This window comes from Grampus griseus (genome assembly GCF_964374135.1).
Source record: "Grampus griseus genome assembly, chromosome: 12".
NCBI classification, from domain to species: Eukaryota; Metazoa; Chordata; class Mammalia; order Artiodactyla; family Delphinidae; genus Grampus; species Grampus griseus.
Window position 1 is genome coordinate 21863410 of NC_139006.1, and position 23348 is coordinate 21886757.

The following is a 23348-nucleotide window of genomic DNA, read 5'->3' on the forward strand; positions in this document are numbered from 1 at the left end:
CCAGCTGTCCCCAGCCCAGGGCCTGGGGGCTCCCGAGCGTCAGCCCAGGGCCTGGGGGCTCCCAAGCGTCGTCCCAGGCAGTCCTCCAAGTCCATAGTCCTGTGCAGGTTGCCTGTTGGGGTCTCTCTTTGGCCTGATGGAATGCTTCCCTGCAGGACCCAGAGAATCTGCTGGAACACCTGAGGAAGGGGACATTTGTCCAGCAGTGCCTACGAAGATCTTAACCAAAATAAAGCACGTATACGTTTACAGAAGGGAAAGAGTACTTCATGGCTTTTAATTAAAAGAGCGTTCCTCTGGTGTACCCTTTGCCGTCCCTGATTGCTATTCTCAGAGGCAACTACTTTCAATTATTTAGTGGTTTCTTCTGCCGTTCACCTCTGGGAATATTTCTAAATTTCTGTCAATAATTTCTAAACCTGCTTATACTGCCTCATATTTTTAGCCCATTTATACATTTTTCAACTTCCTACTCTGGAAGATGGCGATTTTGTTCTCTTAACCCCCTCATCCCTTCCCCTGCCCGGCCTTTCCACCTCCCCACCCCCATACACAAATTTCCCATCTCTGCATTTTCCCAATGTAGTTATATCACAATCAATGTTTAGATAAGGATTTACGTTATTATGGCTGTCACTGTTGCCAGCCAGGCCATGCATGCCATACCCTGCTTATGGTTTACAATTCTGGTGTGACTTTTTGGTTTTTTTCTGGAGTTAATAACTGTCGCCCCCACCCCATTACTTTAGTTTGCTATCTGATTATCACATTTCATTCTCCTGTTCGGGACTGTAACACTTCTCAACACTGTCAGTCCCACTGGGTGATGACTCAGGTTGTTGTTTGTTTGCTTATTTGGGGAGCTCTCCTGCAGCCCTCATCCTTCTGACCCTATCTGGGCTGGTCGCCTGGCAGGCTGGTGGCATAGCTGTCCTCCTGGGATTTCCCTCTATTTTTCTTCTCTGTTGGATTCTCTGTGCCCTGGATCCCATGCCTGCCTCTTCCTCGGTTTATTCCCTTGTTTTCTCGGAGCTGACAGCAGCTTCTGAGGTCAGACAGGGGCCGGAAATTTTGAGGTTTTGCTTTTTAGGGGAGGAATCCTCTATTCCTCTTCCCCCTCCATCACCCTCATAAAGCACTGTTGTGGGCCTGCCTGAGTAAGGGCAGCGGCATTGTGTTTTCTGCACATGGAGAGTGTTACCTGCCTCTGCAAGCCCAGCTGCTGAGACCAAGAAGGAACAGCCTTTGCTCCTGTGCCATTCCCAGTAAATCTTGAGATTGCCGGTAAAGTCCTGGGAATGTGTTTGGTGACTTGGGGATCAATGACTCTAGGAGCCGGATCTTTTATTAAAGTTCCGGCAGCAATTTGTTGAAATCCTGATCTCTTTGTCTTGTTCCCTCAGTTAGCCGAACAGAGACGCAAATGGCTTCCCCAAACAGAGCTGAGATGCGGCAGCAGGCCTGTCTCCAGGCTGAGGGCTGGAGACACCCAGCGGTCATTTATTGAGCACCTATTGGGCACAAGGCTCTGGGTGGGGTGAAAGGGGACCTCTGGGCAAGACTCCTTGTAGGAGCAGGTACCCATCCCAGAGGAGAGGCTGAGGGAACTGTGCTAAGCACCATGTAAAGCATTTGGGAATGTAGAGGTGGAAGCAACTAGCTATACTGGTGCCTTCAAGAAAGCTCCATGGAAGGGCTGACGTTTAAACTGGTCTTGAAGGACAGAGAATTCTAGGCAAATGCATGAAGGGCAAGCAAACGTGATATGTCAAGAGAAAGTGAAGAAGGAGAGGGCTTTCCCACTGATTGAGCGTCTACCATGCAACTAAGATTATATATTTTATCTCATTTAATCTGCACAGCACCCTGTTGAAGTGGATGGTACTGTCCCCATTTTACAGATGAGAAAATAGAGGTTTATAGAAATCGAGTCATCTGCTCAAGGAGGTATGCCTCATAAGAGGCAGGTTTCAAAACATGGTTACATGATTCCAAAGCTCTCATCCTCTCCATCCCCCAAACACCCCTCAGAACAAAATCAGGAGTAAGACAGCCAGAGGCACCGCTTCTTAATGTCAAACCTCCCGATAGAGGACTAACTGGGAATTTGCCTTCAATTGACTTAAGCCAGGGTGTTGACATCCTGAAGTTATTCTGAGAGCACAAGACCAAAGTTATAACTCAGGACATATCTTCTGTTAAATCCTCACACTTTAGTGTGGCTTGTTAATTATTGGCATTTTTCTTCTCTGGACCCGCCCCAGGAGATTTGCTTATCTTCTCATTTCAGGCTGTCCTTCTCCTCCTTCAGTATTCTCTGTCCAGTGAGTTTTTGTCAAGTTTTGTCAAACCCATTCTAGGTTTCTGAGTTTATTTGGTTTTCCCTTTATGTTTTCATTAGTAGTTCTTTCTGACAATCCTGAGTTCTTATACACAATTTAGCCATTTTTTTTCTTCCAGTTTTGACATACAGCACTGCATAAGTTTAGGATGTAGAGCATAATGATTTGACTTACATACATCATGAAGTAATTATCACAAGAAGTCTAGTGAACATCCATCATCTCATACAGATACAACATTAAAGAGAGAAAAATATATTTTTTCCTTGTGATGAGAACTCAGGATTTACTCTCTTAACCATTCATATGTAACATACAGCAGTGTTCATTATATTTATCATGATGTACATTACATCCCTGGTACTTATTTATCTTATGTCCTGGAAATTTGTACCTTCTGACTACCTTCATCCAGTTCTCCCCACCCCCAATTCAGCCATTTTTAACCTTCTTAAAAATATGAAGGCAAAAACTTCTTAAATTTCAAACATCTGATCAGGTAAACCCCACACACCCAAACATTTTAAGAAAATAAACTCAGAAATTCCTATAATTGTTAAATGCTTATATGCCACATTAAGTTCAAAGTTAACATGCTTGAACATCATTCATTGAAATCTCCTAAGATTAATTTTGCACACACAGGTCTTATGTGTAGTCACTGCCTATATGTCACTGGCTGGTGTCAGCATGTACGAATTCACAAGCGTGGTTTTCATGTGATGACTGTCTGGCAGCAATGTATCACTGAATATTTAGAATATATGTGCTTCATATGTTGGAGGTCCTCATTCTCCGTAGATGACTGTGATCCAGAAAAGGACTTTGGGATCTTTTTAAGTTAAGGGCTACTATTTCTCAGTAGACAGTAGAAAGATTTGGTTGGGGCTTTATCTTGAAACGTGGAACACAAAATAAGTTTGTATTTGAATTTAACAAGTTAAATTATAATTGCAACTTTGTTCTGATTTCTGAGAACAAAGAGCAAATCCCCTGTTGGCAGTGTTGGGATATTTCCAGCAAAACTGTCTGAGAATATGGATGTGACATCCTTCTCTTATGTTTGACTCCAGCGGCAGGATCACCCAAAGTCATTTTTCCAAAAATGTTAGAGAACTCTCTCTTTTCCCAAAGTTCTGTCTTAATCCTTTGATCATTCTCCATGGAAACCCCCATGTGGATTTCTTCTTTAATCCTTAGCTAGATTGTTTGCCATTTGCTTTGAGTGGATCCTGTTGTTGACTAATATGACTTTGGTGGACTCTGTTATATTTGCATCATTGGCTGATTTGCGGTTCTAGTTTGCAATTTATCGCCATGGTCTAGTCACTGTGTCGTCTGATAGACCAATTAGCAAGAGGTTGCTGTAAGGATTAAACAAGGTAAAATACATAAACAGAGTAATATAGTTGATGCTCAGTTAACAAGAAAGCCGTCTCCTTCACTTTCCCCAGGTTTGGCATATTCGTTTGCATTTTCTGCCTTTGCCTAGAGTATTCCATCCTTTGACACAGGTCAGTTTATGAGTGAATATTTTCATGTTATGGCTTCCCTATAAAACATTCTGCTGAGCCCTTGGGAAAAGAGAACCCCAGGGCGTAAATGTTTGGAGACCTAGGGTGGCGGGCATTTCTGGAAGCTGATGCTGTCATCAGGGGCGAGCTGAAAGAGACCTGAATTGTACAATATTGGCAGGTGAGTCAGAGAGGCCAGTTACACTTGAGACGTAGCTGAGGTTGAATTCACAACCCCAGTAGTTTGGACCTCTGGAGATACAGACTGGAATAAGGAACTCAGAAGAGAAGAAACTCCGGAGTGGAGCTGGGAAGGGGGAGGATGGTGAGGTCGGTTTTGGATGCTCTGAGATGTGATTTTGGTGGCCCTTTACCCTCCCTGGGAAAATAAACCACCCACGCCAACCGATTACACCCACCAGCACTTGAGAAAAAATTCCTTTTGGTTTTTAAATCTTTGATCCCCGTGCAGAAGTCAACACCCTTGACAGGGCTGACACTTTGAGCTGCTCACAGGCACCTTAGTGACAGCGGATGCTTTGAAAAGGAGTCTTGGGGCCAAGGAGGGGGAGGGCCCCACATGGGGTGCGGCCCAGGGTGCCAGGGGGACCTCAGCGTGTGTGAGGCTCACACAGTTGGGATTTCCAAGTGCTTCGGACGCCCTCTTGCCATGCCTCCCCTGGCCACGTGTCCTGCTCCACAGCTCGAGCCTCAGCCTGGTCTGCTAAGGGCCTCAGCTTCTACTCCTGCTTCTGTTGCTCTGGGTTCACAGTCACGCCCTCCTCCTCCTCCCGCCCTCCCAGGCCCCCCCTTCTCTCCAGCCGCCCCCCACCGTCCCTCCATCTCCTCCCACTGCAGCCTTTGCTCTTCGCATCACGCGTGTCAGCGTTTGGCTCGGATCACATCTACTTCAGGTTCGTTTCTTCTCACGCGCGTACCTGTGCTCTCCCTAACTTGGCATTTCTCGGAGTGTGTTCCATGAAACAGTGTGAGCATATTAAACACAAAATGGGTTGATCATCAACGGGTAGGAAATGCTGGTTTTAGCAAAGGTTAAAACCCTTTTAAGTTATTTAAACCTTAGGCCTCTGCAGAGCTTTAATTTCCAAATGTAGATCCCGAATCCCTATGTCCTATTCCTCAGCATTAGTTGCGTGTGCAGGAACCCATTTATCATCGTGCAGGGCTAGTATTCTGCAGGACACAGTTTCCCGAAGGGCTCTGGTGGTTGGCTTAGGCTCAGGAAGTGTGGAAACCACATCGTCCTACACTGTGGATTCCCATGTTGGCTGAGGACAGTCATTTCTGAGTAAACTCTTAGGACTTTTTTTTTTTTTTTAATGTTTATTTATTTATTTATAATTTATTTTGGCTGCACTGGCTCTTAGTTGCGGCACGCAGGATCTTTTAGTTGCAGCGTGTGTGCGGAATCTAGTTCCCCAACCAGGGATCGAACCTGGGCCCCCTGCATTGGGAGAGTGGAGCCTTACCCACTGGACCACCAGGGCAGTCCCTGACTCTTGGGACTTTTTTTAAAAACTTATTTATTGTGGTAAAATTGATACAGAATTTACCACTTAAGCCATTTTAAAGTATAAAATTCAGAGGCATTTGGTACATTCACAATGGTCACCCATCTGTTGCTATCATCTGATGCCAGAACATTTTTATCACCGTAAAAGGTCTCCTGTACCTATTAAGCAGTCACTCTCCGTTTCCCCCTCCCCCAGGCAGGCATCCACTAATCTGCTGCTGTCTGTTTCTATGGATTTGCCTGTTGTGGATATTTCATATCAGTGGAATTATACAATATATGGCCTTTTACATCTGGCTTCCTTCTTCAGTAAAGTTTTAATACAAAGTCTTAGACCTGCATGATTCCTCTGCTTCCCTCGACGCAGCTCTCTATCACTGACCAAACCCTATATAGGTGTAAGTAACAAAAAGCACCTTTCCCTCTGGAAACCTCCAAGGCACATGGCCAGGTTAAAAATATCACGGAACACTGTAGAAAAGTGTCAGTAGAGGGGCTACCATTGACGTGACTTGACCTGGGATTCAGGAAGCTGACTTGAGCCCGGCTGGGAGCCACTTCCTGGAGGGTCAGAAGTACCTGGCTCTTGGCACGACTGGCTTATTGCCCTTGCCCATCCTCTCCAGTTGGAGATCTGCATTTCAAGCCGCTCATCATTTAATAACCATCGAACATCCTAGAGTGGGCTGAGTTTTTCAGGGGCAGCTGGAGGGAGGCTGTGCCATCCACTGCACTGCAGGACCCTCCTTGGTCCTTTGGGCAGACTCTTTGAGCCTGAGGGCTGGTGCAAAAATCATATGTCGCAGGCTTCCCCATCTCAGGTCCTGCAATTCCCAGGGCAGGGTTATCCTGTGCCTGCTACGAAGACAGCTGCCGGCCACCCCTTGAGCTTGCGGCGCTCACCCTTCCTTGTGGGTCCATCGACTTGCCAAGGATCTCTGCCCTCTGGGCTGCTCCCTCCCCTCCTCCGCTCACTCATCCTCTCCAGTCCAGGGCCACCATTGCCAGAAGGTGCAACCCGCCTGCCTCAAATTACTGTTCTTGGTGCGCCGCTTTTCCAAAGAACCTGTGGTGCTGTCCTGGTGTCCACATGCCTTCCTGATTTTTGAGCCTGTCTCTCTCTTCTTGGTGTCGACTGTGTCCCTCCATGCTGCTCAGGTAGCCTCTCTTCTCCCCCTAAATCCCTCAGCTCCTCGTCCCCGGGTGTGGATGGCCGCCCATCCTCTCCCCTGCCCCGGACCCGTCCAGCTCTCCCTTTGAAGCTCAGCTCAAGGCTCAGCTGCAGCTCTGGCCACCTGCACCAAACTCACATTACACTCCCACACCACCCAGTTCAGAGCTGGCAGGCAGCCTTTCTTTACAGAGATTTGTACCTCTTAGTCTTTTCTCCCCAGTCAGGTGACCAGCTCTCAGAAGAAGGGACAATAAAGTTAAGCAAGTGGAGTTGGAAGGTACTGGACTGTGAATTCAAGGGCCAGGCCACCCCAGGGGCAGCCACTTGCTGGCTGTGTTGTCTTGGAAAAGCTATTTATCTTGAACTTCTCATCCTAAAATGAGTGGGGGATAAGGAGGTTGTATTAGTTTCCTATTTGCTACTATAACAAGTTACTACAAACTTAGTGGCTTAAAGCAACACAAACTTAATCTCTCATAGTTCTGGAGGTCAGAAGTCAAAAATGGGTCAGCAGGGCTACGTTCCTTGTGGAGGGTCTAGAGAGAATCCTTGTCTTTTCCAGCTTCTGGAGGCGGGCCGCCTGCATTCCTTGGCTCATGGCTCCCACCTCCATCTTCTGAGCACATCACTCCAACCCCTGCTTCCCTGGTCATATCTCTTCTGTTTCCACGATTCCCTTTTTTCCTTGTAAGGACCTTTGCAATTACATTGGGCTTACCCAGGTAATCCAGGATATCAAGCTTAATCACGTCTATAAAGTTTCTGGTGCCTTGTAAGGTAACGTATTCACAGGTTCTGGGGATTAGGACATAGATGTCTCATGGGCCATTATTCTGGCTAACACAGTGGATTCTTCAGTCTCTTGTATCTCTAATATGCCATGACTCTAAAGACATATTTCTTCCAGCTATTTAAAGAGTTTAGCACCGTGCTAGACTCCTTCACGTCTCGGTAGGTTAGGTTTATCCACAAGGACTTCCTCTTCTCAGATGGTTATTAGGGATTCTGGGGTCTGATAAAACTCAATACTAGAACTGTGAGCGCAAGCCGTAGTACCATTCTGTGTTCAGGCTTCCACTAAGTGCACTTTTACTAGTAAAAATTTGACAGTGCTCTCCTACCTATCTTTGATTTTGTGTTTTGCAAATTTTGAAGAAACCTCAAAGAATTTCGTCTATTTTCCAGTAACCAGGGGTAGCCTTTAAACAGCCTGTTAATTATCCTGGTGATTCCGCTGTATGTCTAATGGTCTCTCCATAAATTCCTGAATGTGTTTCGAGGTCCTCTTGCATCAGTTGAAGTAGATGTGTTGTCAAGGTCTGGAAGCCAAATAGTTTTGGATGCTAACCTAGCTCGTCTCCTCTGTAGCTGCCACTGAATGTTATGGTATTTCACAGCCATCTAGACCGGGATTTATGTGGGAGTTACGCTATCTCTCTTTTCCTACATCCCATTGGGTGGTGTCCACCTTAGGTAACCACTGCTTACAAAGCAGTGAGAAAGCATCTGTGAAGTCTATTTGTAGTGGCTCTACTGTGTTCTCTCCAGGGCTCAGCTCATTGTACTGAAATAGGATCCACTCAATGGGTTGAAAAATGCATCCCGCCCATATGACTTTAAGTTTTGAAGTTGTTTTTGACTGTTGAGTCTGAGACGTGCACACCGGGAGTCAAGCAGGTCTGCAGCCTGCCTACTGAAGTTTTCTTTCCATTTGTTTCCTAGATGCACCCACTGGGCCTGTGTAATAACAATGATGAAGAGGACTTGTATGAATATGGCTGGGTAGGAGTGGTGAAGCTGGAACAACCAGAACTGGACCCGAAACCATGCCTCACTGTCCTCGGCAAGGTAAGCACGAGGCCCTCTGAATTGCTCCCGTTTTGATTGGTGTTCTCCACACCCTTATTTCCCCAATTCCTCAAACAGCCGGTTACGGAGAAGAGCCTTGCTGGCACAGCACTCTTTCCTGGCTGAAGTCATGGCTTGGAGCAGCCCCCCATGGTACCCAGAAGCTTGGACTCTGATGGCAGCTGCCAGCCTCAGAGTGGGCTCCACCCTGCCCACTGTGTGGCCTTGGGCAGGCCACTTCCCCTTGAGGAGTCTCAGTTTCTTCTCTGTGAACTGGGTTGATAATAGAGATTCACCTTCCCTATCTTACACCCTTGGGGCCAGATATTTCAGAATTCTGAGATTTGGGGCATTTAGAAAGGTATTAAGATGCACATATTTTGTATTAAGGAACTCCCAGGAGACGTGGGGCCGTCCTCAGGAACGAAACACATGCATATTTGTGTAGCAAACTACATGGATATTCACATTAAGTGGGACAACTAAAATCTAAATAGCCCCGTGTTAGTTCAGGGCAGCTGTGCCTCCAAATGAGTTCAGGGCCATTAAGTTTCGCTGCCAAGTAAGTTCTGAATAGACTCTGGGGTTGTAGAGCTTTTTCAGTTTCAGAATGGCAGATAGCAGTTGTGGTCCTGTATTAGACCTTACCTCATAGGATGGTTAGCAGGTGAGATGAGATACAAATGTCTAGCAGAGAAAGCTCTCCAGAAATGTTCACTGCCATTGGCTATTGATATTCCGTTTAGAAGTACTAAAAAAAAAAAAACTTTCTTAGCCTTAAGGGTCAGCATTACCTCTGGCTGCAGTATAAGATAAAAGACAGAAATACATTTACTTTGGAAAACCATCTGTCAATGATCTTAAAATATGACAGATAACAACCTGTTTTGGTTTTTTTTTTAATTATTTATTTTTGGCTGCATTGGGTCTTTGTTGCCGCGCGCAGGCTTTCCCTAGTTGCAGTGAGCGGGAGCTGCTCTTCGTTATGGTGCGCGGGCTTCTCACTGTGGTTGCTTCTTTTGTTGCGGAGCACCGGCTCTAGGCGTGAGCTTCAGTAGTTGCAGCACGCGGGCTCAGTAGTTGTGGCACACGGGCTTAGTTGCACCGCAACATGTGGGATCTTCTTGGACCAGGGCTTGAACCCGTGTCCCCTACATTGGCAGGTGGATTCTTAACCACTGTGCCACCAGGGAAGTCCCAACAGCCTGTTTTAAACTGGATCATTTTGTTAAAGGGAAAGGTTTGGAGAAAGTTGTTAGAATTTTGGTTGGAGAAAAGGTAGTATATCCTAAGGGTAGTGTTATTGCTTGGGAATTTTTTATATTCTCAGAAGCTGCTGTTCTAAGTATCATGGGGAGACAGCTGGGGGGAAAACAGTCCTGGTTCTGACCTCTTGAGGAGATTCAGGCCAGAGAAGAGGTGGTTTTGATGTAGGGAGCCTTTCCCACAGTCAAAGCTGTCCCAGCCGGTGTCTCCTGAAAGACTTCTGGCCCAGGAGACCCTCATGGATCTAATTTGTGACGTTTGTGTCCCACTTGTCTTCTGAGTAGCTTCCGACCACTTGTCAAGTTCCCCTGCCCTTTTATAGAAGGAGAAGAAGAAAAAAAAAAAAACCACAGGGACTATTACCTATTTGGTTTATAATTCCCGAAGGTGAATCAATGTGTTTTAGGCAGCCCAGGCCCCGATACTTCATCGTTTAAATAGTTGGCCAGAGCTGCCTAATGATGCTCGGAGAGCAGTGACCCCCTTGAGAATACGTTAGTGTTTTCCTAGGAGAAATGCCAGCTCCATCCAAAGATTAGGAACAGTGCTTTCCTTGTAGGTAGCACTCTCCTAATAGAATATTTTCTCCTGTACTTAAGCTGCTGCTGTGCAGGGCTCAGCAGCTCAGCTTCATTTTGTTTGCCCCACTCCAGTGGGTCTCCACCTACGCGTCTGTCATGTCTGTAAATGGGTTGGAACAGGGCCCCTCGGAGACACCCCATGTTCTCCCATGGCCTAGTGGTGATGAAGTCCCTCAGAGAACCCAACTGCTCCTCCTCCGCCTGGGACAACCATGTAGTGGTTTGACTTGAAGAGTTCTGTATGGTTTGGCCTGCCGGCCTGTGAAGCCACAGGGAATAAAAACCCTCGACATATATTGCCTCATTAAGTATTTCTTGAGTTTATTCATTCACCAAGTATTTATTGAATGCAGGGGCCCAGGAGCTAAGCGCACGGTTGTACCTGCTAACAAGCAGCACCCCACTCCATGTTTCTCCGTGTTGGGAGAAACATGTTTCTGTTTGGAGAGGCTGTGGTGGTGGCCAGGTCGTATTTGCAAGTGGTTAATTACTGAAATTTGGCTTAACACCTGAATAAAATCATTAGCCAACGCGCTTGGGCCAGACAAAGCAAGACGGTTTAGCGTTTGCTTAAAACCTGGGTTGGTACAGGAGGTACAAAGAGTCAGGCATCTCTCCCTCTCCCTCTCCCTCTCCCTCTCCCTCTCCCTCTTCCTCTCCCTCTCCCTCTCCCTCTCCTTCCTCTTCCTCTTTCTCCCTCCCTCTCTTCTGCTCTCTCACCTTGTTCTTAAGTGTAGTTGTTTTCAGCTTCAATTTTATTAACTTCGCTAACTGTTTTCTTTCTTTCTGAGCCCCCAAGTGCAGTGGCAAGAGGCTAGGGTAGGAAGAGCAAAGTGGTCCTCATGGGTGGCCTGCTCACCTGCAGACACACTGCATGGTTTTCTACCCTTTCTTTGCCCTTAGTGGTGAAGGCAAGAAGGAGGTGGGCAGCTAAGAGAAGCACAAAAGGAAGACGCTACAGCCAGGTCCCCGTGGGGGTGGGGGAGGGACTCCTCCGTGTAGATGTTGAGACTTGTTGAAAACCATAGACCGGGGTGGGGGGTGGGGGTGCTGTCGGGCGTTTGGAGGAGCCTGGGGGAGAAGGGGGAGGGGCAGACGCAGACCCCTCTCCCTCCCCCATCACCTACCCCCATCACCCACCTGCCCACAGAAAGTGCCATGGGGTGAAATGTGGAAAATAACAGAGGAATGTCCTAAATTAAGAAAACGTAAATGCCTCTCCAGGAGTTCAAATAAAGTTTCATTTTAAAAGGGAAAGACGTAAACTCATCACCTCCGTTTATTACTAAGTGCTTTTGAACTCCAAAAAAGGAACACTATAAACTCATGAGAGAAAAATGATTTATGATCCCCGCCTTATAATCTTTTTGATTCTGGAGGAGGCAGGGCAGGCAGTCGGATCAGCTAGGGGGGCAGAGTTGGGGTGGGAGTGAGCTCCCCCAGAACGTAGCAGGCCAGGGCACCAGGCCAGGCCCCGGGCAAATCCCTTCCGCTTTCTGGGCCTTTCTTTTCCACTTCATGTGAAGAGGCTGTTCTGGGCTCCTTGATTGTCTAACACTTTGAACTTCTGTATCATATTAAAAATCTCCCCTTGACATTCCAGTTTTTGGGGATTTCTAGGTGCGGCCTTGAAAGTCTCTGTTAACCTGCAACAGTTTACGTCCTCGGAAATTGAAACAGAAAGAAATAGACGTTACTGAGCAGCTTGTTATTGAAAGTAAGGGTCTTAAACCATCGGCAAAGTGCAGGAGTCTGTGTTTATGCCCCAGGCATTTTAACCCTTCAGTTCAAACAGTGTTTATTATTTAAGCATCTTACGGGATTGGTAAGACATTGGAAGGTCGACTTTAATAGCCGTGGTTCTTACGACTCTTCCACCTCATGGAGAGCCTCGTGGCAGGGAACACACAAGACGTGCTCAGATCTAACACAGCCCGCCTGGCCCAGATTCACCAAACATGGAAGAAAACCAGCCTCTCTCCCTCACACCCCACGCTGGAGTGGACTCGTAGGGATGGTTTTAAAGGGCAGGGTGGACAACAGGCATGATATTGGCTCTTGCCAGTCCTTAGGAGGAGAGCAGAAAGTTAGCAGAAAGACAAGAAAAACAAGGGATTTAGGTCAAAGAGATGCAGCTCTGGCTGAGTGACCTCGAGAAGGTCACTTCAGTTCTTGGGGCTCATGCTGCCCTTGTCACTGTGTTGGGGGTACTGCGAGGGGCCCTGAACACAGAGCCTGGCCCTCGGGGGACGCCCGGAAAGAGTGTAAGAGCAGCCCTCGTGTGGTGGGTGCTCGCTGAATGCCGAGAGCTTTCCGAGCAGCGTCTCCTCTCATTGTCAGGCCAACTCTGGGGCCGTGTCCAGATTCCCATCTTAACGATGAGGAGATCTCAACCTAACCTGAGATCCAACGGCTCCCAATTGCTGAGCCGAGATCTGAGATCAGGACTGTCACGCCGCCGCATCAGCGCTGGTTTCTTCCTCCTGCCTCCTTTTGCCTTTGCCGGTTTTTCTAGATAAAAATCGGATGCGTTTCAGTAGTCACTGGCTGGGCAAGGACTGTTGGTCGCATTGAATAGAAACCGTGCTTGAGCTGTGTTGAGCCGAAAGGGGAATCTGCTCTGGAAGCTCCTGAGTGTGTCGTCAGGGAGCCTGTGATGGGTGCGCTGCTGCTCCTCTGGAACCGCCGACCGCAGGGCTTAGGTCTTCTGGGAATCTGCGATATTCTCCACCACCCCCCACCTCCTTGGTCGGGGACAGCACCCCAATATCCCTTGGGCTGTCGCTCTTGGTTTCAAGTCTAAAGGATTCCAGAAAAGGGATTTAGTGGCCCATCTTGGATCAGGTGCTCACCTGTAGTCTGGTCAGCTGTGATCCGGGGCTGGGAGTACACTGCGACTGCCCAGCCGTGTGTGCGGCGTGGGTGGAAGGTGTGCCTTCCAGAAGGAAGCTGGTGGGGGCAGTGCTGGGCTACCGTCCCCAAGCAGCTCCCTCAGTCACCCAATCACATGTGCACTCACAAGCAGCTGGACGATGGCCTCAGTTTATCCCAGGTCGGTCAGAGAGGCGCCAGTTGGAAGGGCCTGCTCTGGTTCCTGTGTGCTGGCAAGAGTCACCTCCTCTTGCCCTGAACCGAGGGCCAGTCGCTGGCACAGACAGTGGTTGTTGTGAGGAGAAGCACGTCCCCAGTGCCGGAGGGGTTGGGGCTCTGAGGCGGGCGCATAACCTCCAGGAAGAGGGCGGGAAGAACGGGAGCAAGTTCCTCAGGGGGCATTGAAAGTTGCTGGGGCAGGAAGAGGGTTTCGGGTGAAGGAGTTTCATCTTCATCCCCCAGGAAGCTGGGAGCCACTGAAGGTTGTGGGGATGTTCATTTGGCAGTGTGTCTAGGCTGGTGGGAGAGGGGAGGGTCAGGTTACTCTGCTGGTGGGTGCTTCTGGAGCTGAATGGGCCCAGACGTCAAGTCTCTTGAACGCTTTGGTGAGGCTCCAGCCTGTGACGTTGCCAAGGACACCTCGTGTTCACCTTCAGATTTCCCGGCTTGTCTACGGCCAAACCACCCTAGACGGGCCCGATCTTGTCTCCATCTCGGAAAATTTCCCGGCTCTTCATCTCGCCTCTCCAGTCTCCACCTGCAGCAGCAGCCTGGCCGAGCGCACGGCAGGTGGACACTGCCGGGAACCGCTGTGCCTGTGAGGCAGGGGAGCGGCTCGGCAGTCCTGGCTCTTCTGATGAGCAGCGCGAAACCCGGTGGCAGGTGGGGGCATGGTCAGTGGAGAACTGAACCCTTGCGTTCACTCCACCGACCCACATCCAGCCCTCGGAGTGTCTAGGTAACTTCTTCAAAGAGAACAAAGACCTTAGTGACCAAAGTGACCACAAGGCAGAAAACAGAATCAAAGGAATTTAATATTTTCAGGATGGTTGGGAGGAGAGGGAACACATAATGGTTAAGACTGGGGTTTAGTCATCAAACTAACCTGAATTTAAACCCCAGTTCCAACCCTTTAATCCATGTGACCTGGGATGGTTCCTGAACCCCTCTGCCCATTTCTACCTCAGGAGACAGGAACCTCGAGGCACCTCAGGGAGAGAGTGTATGTCAGGTTCACGCGTGGCTGGAAACACAAATTAGCAGCTCTTGGTGCACATCCTCTCTCCCTCCCTCGCTCCTTCCCTCCCTTATTATCCTTCAGTTTCTTTCAGCACTCACAGTGCTGTTACTTAAGTAGTCAGATCCTTAGAGACAGAAAATAGAGTGGTGGTTGCCAGGGCTGCGGGAAGGGGAGAATGAGGAATTAGAGTTTAACGGGGCCAGAGTTTCAGGAGGAGGTGGAAGAGTTCTGGAGATGGGCGGTGGAGGGGGCAGGGGGCTCGTCGTGCCCTTCTCGTTCAGAGTTTGGTCACAGATGGGTATTTCCTGCAGTATTGGGTGCCCCGGCCCTTAGGCTGAGCCCAGCCTAGCGCTCCTGAGAATGAGATTCCCCGCTTTGTCTCAAGAGCGATGGTGGGACTAAAATCTTAGGGTCTGACTTGAAAGGAAGGTGGTGGCTGACTGGAGCAGGGTCTCAGAGCAGCTGCCCCCATCACAGGCATTGGCCTCTTGAGGCAGGGAAGTGAGTGTGATATTTGCCACATACCTGAGCTCAGGGTACTGTGACTACCCACAGCTCATTGCCGTGGTATCCTTGGGAGCACCTGTGCTTGGGACACTTACCTGTGTCACACCTTCCCAGAGCATGTTACCCAAGGCATCTTATTGCAGCGGTTCTCAACTGGGGGTGTACACAGTGTGCGCCCATGTGCGCGCGCACACACACACACACACATACACACACACCGCCCCAGGGGACATTTGGCAATATCTGGAGACATTTTTGGTTTTCAGATAAAAATATCCAGGCGAGGATGGGGGTGGGGCTGCTGCTTATCACCCTACAAGGCATAGGCCAGCCCCTCTACAACAAAGAACATTCTGGCCCCAATGTCAGTAGTGTCACCATTGAGAATTCCTGTCTTTCTGTGACACGTTTTCTCTCCCTAAGAAGACCTTAAATTCCACTTCTTCCTTCATCCTTTGCTTCTCTGCCCTGCTGGCCTCCAGTACAGAGACAGGTTCCTGGTGTCCTGTGGTGTGTTCGTTGAAGTGCACGAGCAGTGTTAGAGCACGTTTGTGTTTCCACGTGAGGAGCGCGGGGAGCACGGTTTGCAACTATGCTGCGTGGCTTCACGATCTGGGCTCCCTGCGGTCCTCTGCGCTCCTCACTTTAGGCCAGTTAACCTCTCTTGGTCTTTGTTTCTCCATATTGCCCTCTGTAAAGATAGTTGTGACAATTAAAAAAATGATGTGTGTCGAGTTCTCGGAGTGTGTGAATACTCAACAAATATCAATTTCCTCCCTTCTCTAAACATACTCCTGAGGTGAGGTGGGTTTCTGGTTGGAGAGGAAGTTTGGAAGGCTCTTCAGATTTATTTTAAGGAGTACTTGGGTAAATACTTCCCATCTTTGGTTAAAAAGGAAAACAAGAAAGGAACTTAGTGAAAGAAATCAGATCAGGAGGAAAAGATTGACATGATATGAATGGAAAAAGGAAAAACTTGGGGACTCCCACTTTTCTTCTAAGGTCATGTGTCTGATTTGAAAGTCACAAACTTTTAATCTGTTGCTTTTCTTCTATGCCTAAATCTTCCAGGAACCTCTTGGTTAAAAGGCTATATTAAGCACAAGACTTTTTTTTTTTTTTTCTTAAACTAGGTCTGAGACATTTTCAGCTATAAAAGGCTAACTGAAACCATTATTTGAAATCTTCTGAAAGACTTAAGGGAGTTTTGAAGATAGAGCGAGTGAACAGAACAAATAATGTTTCTGCCAACCCAAGGAGCACAGGCTGATGGCCATCTCCCCAGCCTGGGGGAAGCCTGGCTCACTACACTCCTTCTGGCCATTGTCCCCTCTGATTGAGCCAGGCCATCAATAGAGCAGGGGCCACAAATGAGGCTGTCCTGGAAGACTAGGACTGGTGTGATGAGCCAGCAGAAAAACCATCAAAAACAGTTGATGACCTTGTCGACTTTTGAGAGGCCATTTTGAATAATAACCGAAGTTAAAACCTAACATATTAAGTCATGATAATATGTATAGTACCAGTCCCAAGTCAGGTGACCTGAATCTCTTATACCTGGAGATAAGCCCCAAAGTCCCATCTGCTCACTGTTCTCAGAGAGAGGGGTCTTGCACGCACCTGGCTGTGTGCGTGAATTAACCCAAATAAGCAGCAGCGGGCTGCCCCTCGAGTGCGTTTCTGGCCATGTCCAGGGGTATTTCAGATTTGGTGGGGGCCTGTCTTGACAGTGACTGCATGTAACTGGTTAACGATCTACGTGGAGAACCTGTGCACAAGGTTTGACCAGCTCACAGTCTAGGGCACTTGAGCTGCACCTGTGCAGGAGGGCGCCTGGGTGCCCAACCTGGGCGGAGAGACCCATTGGGTGAAGACGTGGAGGAACGGGAATACTGGCCAGATCTTTTTTTTTCTTTTTTTTTTGCGGTACGCGGGCCTATCACTGTTGTGGCCTCTCCCGTTGCGGAGCACAGGCTCCAGACACGCAGGCTCAGTGGCCATGGCTCACGGGCCCAGCCGCTCCACGGCATGTGGGATCTTCCCAGACCGGGGCACGAACCTGTGTCCCCTGCATCAGCAGGCGGACTCTCAACCACTGCGCCACCAGGGAAGCCCCTGGCCAGATCTTGTCTGCTAACCTTGGTCACAAGACCTTCTCAGACTGCGGACAAAAGCCACTTCTTTGCCTCGTCCTCTGTCTTTCGTGTTTGTTCCCCTTACAGAAAGCACCATATTTCATTTGATAAAAGGTAGCATTCAGCTTTGGTGATCTTATTTTCCAAATCAGACCTCGGGCTGTGTGTTCTAATACTTTCTGTGCTGTTTTAAGTTCGAGGCAGTCTAAACAATTGGGATACTGAAATCCTTTAAATTCTGCATCATTTTTGCTAGTTATAAAAATAATAAAAGAGTATCAACACATTCCAGTAGTTCTATGCACTGCTGGATGCAATAAAATTCTAGTCAGCCTGAAGAACTTTGGCTGTTTCTTGGCATGTGTAAAGCCCTCGGCCTTCACTATTACACCTTACCCGGTTGCTGATAGATGTTCACAAATGTATCAACTTTTAACTTAACCTCAGAGAAAAGAATGTGGAATATGCAAGGAACTTTTGTTACCTTGGCTTGCTCTTAATCAAATTTTAAAGCGTTTAGCTTCAAAAGCTTTCTTTTTCATCTATTTGTAAGCATAGTAGATTGGCTTTTAAAATGAGTTATTTTCTTAGTGTTTTTCCTTTTTTTTTAGAGTTTCAGTTGCTAGAATCTTAACTTTTTTTTTTTTTTGCGGTGTGCGGGCCTCTCACTGTTGTGGCCTCTCCCGTTGTGGAGCACAGGCTCCGGACGCGCAGGCTGGCTCACAGGCCCAGCCACTCCACAGCATGTGGGATCTTCCCGGACCGGGGCACGAACCCGTGTCCCCTGCATCGGCAGGCGGACTCTCAACCACTGCGCCACCAGGGGAGCCCTAGAATCTTAACATTTTTATAACCCCTAATCTTAACCCCTAATTTTAAAGGTATATCCAAAATTTATAGCATTAACTTATTTTACTGTTTCTGTAACTAACAAATTTTCTGGTTCCTTTGTCTTTTTTTTTAAGTGTGTAATTCTCATATTCATAGTGCCAGGAACAGTGCCTCGTACATATAGTGGGCACTCAGTAGATATTTGTTGCATGAAACAATTAACTATGGAGAATTTAAAAATAGAAGGAAAAAACCCAACTTTAATTTTGCTCCTTTAACACATGTACTGTCAATCTTGGTTTATTCCTTTCCTGTCTTCCAGGGAACACAAGTCTGATTTTTAACGTAATTATTATGAAGGTATGAACATCTGTTCTGCCTTTTCAAACTTAATAACATATGCTAGTCATTTTACCAGTTTGCTATTATCTTCATAACCTATCATTTTATTGGTTGCATAACATGACAATAGAACATACCGTGATGTAGTTGACCATTCCCCCAGGGTTCAGTAATTAGATTGCTTCTGTTTTATTTTTAATCCTTACAAAGAAACCAAACTGAAAGCCTTCTTTATGTAAGATGGGCTTTTGGGGTTTTTTTTCCCTCTTTGAATTATTCTCTCATGGTAATATTCCAGGAGGAGATTATAGATCAAAGGATATGAACATTTTTTAAATGATTCTTGGTGCAAACAGTTACAAATTGCTTTTCAGGAAAGTTCCCTCAGTTTACCTTGCCACTAGTGAAGTAAGAGTGAACCATTTTCCACAGAAACAATGCTAACATTGACTGTTATCATTAATGTTTCTTTACTAGTTTGAAAGATAAAAATAGTACTTCATTGTTTTCATTCGCATTTCTTTGATTATTAGCAAGTATTAAGCGCCAAGCATTTTTCCATCTACTAATTAAATTTCCTCTCTTGTGAATTGTCTATTCTGGTCCCTTGCTCATTTATGTGTGGATCTTAATGTAGGTTTTTTTTTTATAGCAATGTATTAATTCCTTGTCATTTTGGAATATTTTTAAACTGGCCCTTTTTGTTTACTAATTTTTTTTTGTTTTAGCTCTCTTGGCATGCAGGAGTTTAAAATTTTACAGTCATCACTCCTTCATGATTTCTTCTATTGCTTTTAAACTTAATTATTTTCTTCCCTCCCTTGCAAGCTTAGAATCATTTTTGCCTTTTCTACATTTTCTGTGATCACTGGTTTTAATATATTGCACCTTTAAATCACTCAAAATTTATTTTGATGTGTAATATCAGGGAGTGGCTAAGTAGAGTCTCTCTCTTTCTCAGAGTTGTCATTGCCTTCATTTTATGTATCTTCCTCCTTTTAAAAAATATATTCTGTTCTACTGAATTCTGTAACAGAATCACATCCTGTGTTATCTACTGTCAAATTCTGTATCCCTTTTTGGGCCAATACCACACTGTTTTAATTTTTGTTGTTTTAGAACACAGTCCCAGAGTTAAATGAAATATGCTTGCGAACACATTTAAAAGAATTAATCCATCAGTAAATCAACAAAGCAAATGCCTGTTTGTGGTATTCTTTAGAGCAGGGAATCCTAGTTAATCCTCATCCTCTCCCACTTAGTGAGTATATCATAACCCTGCCCCAACTCTGTCAGCATGGGGAGCTGCTTTCAGAATCTGTTCATTATTGTAATTGCCATATTCAAGTTTCACTCCATTCCAGCACGCACACAAAGTTTTTATTAGGAAATGTATACTGTGGTTAAAACCAACTACTAAGCCTATTTCAACTTTCGGTTACCCAAGATTGTTTCACCACCAAAACTTTTCTACCCATTTCTGTTCAAGAAATAGATGATTGGACTCTATACAGAAATAGAACAGAAATGACTGATCAGATTGTTCCCACATGAAGGCTTCTTTTTCTCTAAGTGCCCAGTGGTTTTTAGTATATTCATAGAATTGTGCAACTACCACCACAATCAATTTTAGTATTTTCATGTTCTTTAAATATTATTAGATACAAGTCCCTTATCAGATGTCTGAACATTTCCATCAACCCAAAAAGAAACCCCTTACCACTGAGCCATTATCTCCCTTCCATCCTGGACATTCCGTATAAATGGAGTCATGCAGAACGTGGTCTTTTGTATTTGTTTCTTTTTGTTTACCATTATGTCTTCAGGGTTCATCCGTGTTGCAGCAAGCAGCAGTCAGCAGTACATCATTTCTTCTTATTGCCAAATAGTTCATTGTGTGTTTATTGCTTGTTTATCAGTTGATGGACATTTTGGTTACTAAGAATAATCTGTGAATATTTGTGTACATGATTTCTTTTTTAAGATTTATTTATTATTTATTTATTTTATTTATTTTTGGCTGCATCAGGTCTTAGTTGCAGCATGCGGGACATTTGTGGCAGCATGCGGGATATTCGTTGAGGTGCGCGGGCTCTTCATTGTGGCGCACAGGCTTCTCTCTAGTTGTGGCATGTGGGTTTTCTCTTCTTTAGTTGTGGCGCGCAGACTCCAGGGCACATGGGCTCTGTAGTTGTGGTGCGCGGGCTCTCTAGTTGAGGTGCACGAGCTCAGTAGTTGTGGTGTGCGGGCTTAGTTGCCCCACGGCATGTGGGATCTTAGTTCCCTGACCAGGGATTGAACCCGTGTCCCCTGCATTGTAAGGCAGATTCTTTACCACCGGACCACCAGGGAAGTCCCTGTGTACATGATTTTGTGTAGGTATAGGTTTTCACTTCTCTTGGATAAATAACTAAGAGTGGAATTGCTGGGTCATATGGTAACTGTTTAACCTCTGAGGAACTGCCAGACTGTTTTCCAAAGTGGCCACACATTCTGCATTACTGCCAGCAGTGTATGATTTCTCCACATCCTAGCCAACACTTGTTATTATCTGTCTTTTTGATTACAGCCATCCTAGTGGGTATGAAGTGGTATCTCATTGTGGTTTTGATTTGCATTTCCCTGATGGCTAATGATGTTGAACATCTTTTCCATGAGCTTATTGAAGGGTTGTATATCTTCTTTGGCGAAATATCTCTTCAGATCCTTTGCCCATTTTTTAATTGATAATTTATCTCTTTATTATTGAGTTGTAAGTGTTCTTTATGTATCCTAGATACATGTCCCTTATCAGACACATGATTTGCAAATATTTTCTCCTATTCTATGGGGCTTCTTTCACTTTGTTACTAGTGTCCTTTGAAGCATAAAAGTTTAAATTTCAGCAAAGTTCAGTTGATCTGTTTTCTTTTGGTGTCATGCCTAAGAAACCATTGGAAAACTCATTCTTTTTAATTTTATTGAAGTATAGTTGATTTACAACATTGTGTCAATTTCTGTTGTACAGCAAAGTGATTGAGTTATACATATATATATATATATTCTTTTTCATATTCTTTTCCATTGTGGTTTATCACAGGATGGAAAGCTCATTCTTTCACTGAGACCCACTAGTCATCTTTAGTGTGGTATTTTACATGGTCGTATATTTAAAGCCCTTCTGGGATTTGTAATAAAGAATTTATTCTCTTTCTTTCCAGAAGCTTAAAGCTAACAGAGGGCCAGGAAGCACTGGTCTCTCTTCATCGCCAGTCCTTGTCTTGAGCTGCTCTCCAGATCCCTTGATTTCACCGGGGTCATCTGAGCCACTACAGTCTCCACGTATCCTGTGGCAGGTGGCTGGTCCAGCACGGGGCATGCAGTGGTGAGGACTCCTTCAGTTCCAGCTCAGTAGCTGAATGGCTGGGTTAAATACATGGAAAGGCAGCAGAGCTACTGCCCAGCCTTCTCCTTTTTTTAGCTAATGATGGTTTTGGAAGAGACTGGCCTGCCACTTCCTAGAATCCCAGCAAATGCCCATGAATATGGATACTCCTGCTGACCAGAGTTAGGGACCCGATTTCTTTAGGGTTTAAGGTTATATTCTGTCAGGTTTAAGTAGGGAAGACAAGACAGTCTATCAAAATAAAGGGAAAAGAAGAGCCAAATGCTACAGAAAGGACGTAGGCGAGTGACAGCTGTCAGTAAGGCTCCCACCTCTGCTGTGCTATTAGTGTCTTTGAAAAGACAATAGCTCAAAGGTCCCATTTTAGAACACTCAAGATCTTCAAATGTTTCTAAAATCATTTTTCTCTCAAAGGTTTACTGATGAGCACCAGACTGTGAAAATAATTCCCCCTAACTGATGGCCACACCCCCGTTCTCAGAAGAGAGTGTAGGTACGGTCTTCGGGGTTGAGGGTCATCGACCAGGATGCTGTGCTCCTAAGAGCAGCACCAACAGGCAGTGCAGGGACCTTCCATTGAGTTCTAGCCATAACCCACAGCCTGTCTGGAAGGCCTGACTTCACTCAGCCTTGGCAATCAGAAAGCGCCCGGCAGAAATGGGAGCTGATAGACGGGCACACATGGCAGAGGAGCTGGTGGTTGCAGTGACTTCATGCCTGCTAGACCTGAGACTTTTCCCAAGTTCTTTCTCGTGGGGCCAGAAGCACCGAGAAAAGGGAGAAAAGTTTTTGTAGTTATTTCTGTGTCATTTATAGCATCTGAAATTCATCTAAGACCCTGCAAATACTGTTTGTTGTTCAAGCACCCCATTTTTCCTGTTACATAGTCTTGAGTTCCTCTGCTCATATTACAGTGCAGTTAGCTTTTATATCATGATTATGTGAAGATGGATAGATAGATCGATCCATCCATCGATCCGATAGATAGGAGACTGGATGCAATTGGCTACCACACAGAATGTTTACTTGACATGGAAATGGACTCTTCCCTAAAGGTCAAAGTAGTCAGTTTGTTTTGCAAAAGGATTACTTGTAGAATTGCTTTCAGCTATCCACACTGCCCTGCAAACGAACCCCCATCACCACCAAAAAAAAAGACAAATGCAGTATACACCCATCTCTTAAGCATTGTATTATGTTAAGAAGGTGGTATTCTGTAAAGCTGCATCTCTTACCAGGCCCTCACCCTCTTTATCCCTCTGTGCTATTGTCATCTCTGCTGAGGTTGGGCTCTCTTCTATGAATGAGAGAAAATAAGAAAATTGCCTGTTTTAGGCAATGCAGGTGTGTTTCAGAGATATAGAGTTAAGAAGTCAAGTAAATATTTTGGCAGCCCAACAAAGGTAAGCAAGGGAAAACGCACCTCATGGGCTTTTCAAATTACAGGCCTGTCCAAACACTGCCTTCCTCAAGAGCTGCTGGTCAGGGCCAGAGCCTACCCTGCTCGGCGGTGGCGACAAGGCCTGGCCGAGAAGTGGGCTCGCTTCTCTCACTGTCCCTGGCCCTGTGCCCAGTAGGACGCTGTTGGACTTTGATCCATCCGACCCGAGAGGAAAGATACTTATCAGTAAGGGAGAGATCTTTCCTCCTTAACAGATTCTAATCACATAGCTTCCTCTTCCTTGCTGAAAAAATCCCCGATAGCTTTTTCTCCCCTTTTAAATTGGAACGCTGAAGGGACGGGGCATAGCATCTCAGGTAACTTTTTCAGTGTAATG

At 46.1% G+C, this 23348-nt stretch overlaps 1 protein-coding gene across 1 annotated transcript in view; it reads left to right on the top strand.

Annotated features, from left to right (window-relative positions):
- Positions 1–23348, top strand: part of ZNRF3 (zinc and ring finger 3) — a gene marked incomplete at its 5' end in the record, with an annotated part of 145824 nt that overhangs the window by 82453 nt on the left and 40023 nt on the right. Inside the window, one exon of the mRNA XM_082667800.1 lies at positions 8287–8412. Coding sequence (XP_082523926.1) covers positions 8287–8412 — 126 coding nt within the window. The remainder of the gene's footprint in view (positions 1–8286; positions 8413–23348) is intronic.